The sequence below is a fragment of the Sinocyclocheilus rhinocerous genome, unplaced genomic scaffold (genome assembly GCF_001515625.1).
Source record: "Sinocyclocheilus rhinocerous isolate Xijiao unplaced genomic scaffold, SAMN03320098_v1.1 scaffold206, whole genome shotgun sequence".
Lineage (NCBI taxonomy): Eukaryota > Metazoa > Chordata > Actinopteri > Cypriniformes > Cyprinidae > Sinocyclocheilus > Sinocyclocheilus rhinocerous.
In genome coordinates, this window is record NW_015647488.1 from 1,035,458 (window position 1) to 1,037,363 (window position 1,906).

A 1,906-nucleotide genomic window follows, 5' to 3' on the forward strand; every position below is an offset into this window, starting at 1 on the left:
ATTCTCTGCCAGCAGGAGGCGCTTTTGGAGCGGCAGAAATAGCGGTTTCCCCGGTAACGGCTGTAATCATAGCAGCTCTGGGCTCATGAACGCTGCTTTATCAGGCATTAGAGGAAAGATTAAATAAAAATGACATCAAAACTTTTCTGAAGACAATCGGTTCCCTTCAAAAAAAAGATACATTCATATAAAAACACCTGTGCCACGTTTTGATTTTGAAACTGGTCATGTTTATTTATCAAACTCAAAGCCTTTTGGAAAATCTATTTGTGGTGGTCAGTGTTGATATTGTGGCGGGCCACCACAAATAAATCAATGTATGGGAAACCATGATGATGAAAACAAGAAATGTTTCTTGAGCAGCAAATCAGCACAGTAGAATGATTTCTGAAGGATCATGTGACATTGAAGACTGTAGCAATGATGCTGAAAATTCAGCTTTGCATCACAGGAATAAATTAAAATATATCAAAGAAAACAGTCATTTAAAATTGTAATGTTTTACAGCATTACTGTTTTTACTGTATAAAAATAAATGCAGCCTTAGAAGAGTCTTCAAAAACATTACAAATCTTACAGATTTAAGAGACGTTGGTTGTCTAATGTGTGATTCTTCAGTCAGGGGAGATTTTGAAGGTGGCAAAGGAACACACCAAACAGATCAACGACATCCAGTCGTCTGTGGATCTCACGATGCTCATCAGTGCCTCCAAAGACTGTACTGCCAAGGTTTGTGTCGAAAAGCGAATGGTAAACTGTGTCAGGAATAATGCTGGGTTAGTCTGACTCACATACCGCTTCATTCGTTGTGCAGCTGTTTGACTCCACAAGCCTCGAGCACATCAAAACCTTCAAGACAGAGCGACCCGTTAACTCCGCTGCTATCTCACCCATCATGGACCATGTACGTCTTGGAAATCTACTGTAGTGTCTCCCATGCTGAACTTCAGTTAATGTGTGTTATTTGTGTAACTGCAAGCAAACTGTGTTGCTCAGGTGGTGATGGGAGGTGGTCAGGAGGCCATGGAAGTCACAACCACCTCTACTAGGATCGGTAAATTCGAGGCCAGGTTAGTGTGTTCAACTGTGATTCACACACGCGTGGAAAATGTCATTTGCAGGCCTGGTAAAGTAATGGCAATGTAAAATCTTGAAAATGCATTGATATGAAGGAAAACTAATCCTTATCCAGAATTGCCACACTCTTCTAGGTTTTTCCATGCAGCTTATGAAGAGGAGTTTGGCCGTGTGAAGGGACACTTCGGCCCCATTAACTGCGTGGCCTTCCACCCAGATGGGAAAAGGTGAGTTCCTGCATTTATATTTTCTTATAACATTTACTTTGATTTAAATTTGTCATGTAAAATTTGTTTTCAATATTTGTCTTTCATAATTTCATTAACCATCACTCTCTTTTGCACCCACAGTTACAGCAGTGGAGGAGAGGATGGTTACGTCAGAATTCATTACTTTGATCCCCACTATTTTGATTTTGAGCTTGAGGCGTAATAGCCAGTGACCGTCAACATTCCCAACAGATCACCATTTGAACACAACAGTAACACCTGATCGACTTCACAAGGATGAACATAGAGATTGTGTTTCATACGGTCACCTTCATACAAATATTGCATTTAAAGCATTTGATCCAATATATATTTAATGAATGGAACATTCTGAATAAACTGGGTGTGAGATAAAGTGGCCTGTTTTGTTACTGCTTGTCTTTTTACATATTGGTGCCATCACTGTAGAAATACTAAAATGGGTATGTGTGGTTTAACTAATACAAGTATTTTTTTTTCCACAATTAATCTAGGTTATGGATATTGTTCATTACACGCATTAAAGGGATATTTCTTCCAAAAATTAAAATGCTGCGATTTGCTAGTTCTTGCAGTGAGAT

General features: G+C 39.1%; 1 protein-coding gene across 2 annotated transcripts in view; it reads left to right on the forward strand.

The window, feature by feature from the left end:
- Positions 1 to 1,704, forward strand: part of LOC107709286 (eukaryotic translation initiation factor 3 subunit I) — an 8,377-nt gene extending 6,673 nt beyond the window's left edge. For both annotated transcript variants that reach the window (XM_016513748.1, XM_016513747.1), the window contains exons 7-11: positions 619 to 729; positions 815 to 904; positions 997 to 1,070; positions 1,212 to 1,304; positions 1,428 to 1,704. In XM_016513748.1, coding sequence (XP_016369234.1) covers positions 619 to 729; positions 815 to 904; positions 997 to 1,070; positions 1,212 to 1,304; positions 1,428 to 1,509 — 450 coding nt within the window. In that variant the 3' untranslated portion in view covers positions 1,510 to 1,704. The remainder of the gene's footprint in view (positions 1 to 618; positions 730 to 814; positions 905 to 996; positions 1,071 to 1,211; positions 1,305 to 1,427) is intronic.
- The last annotated feature ends 202 nt before the right edge of the window (positions 1,705 to 1,906 follow it).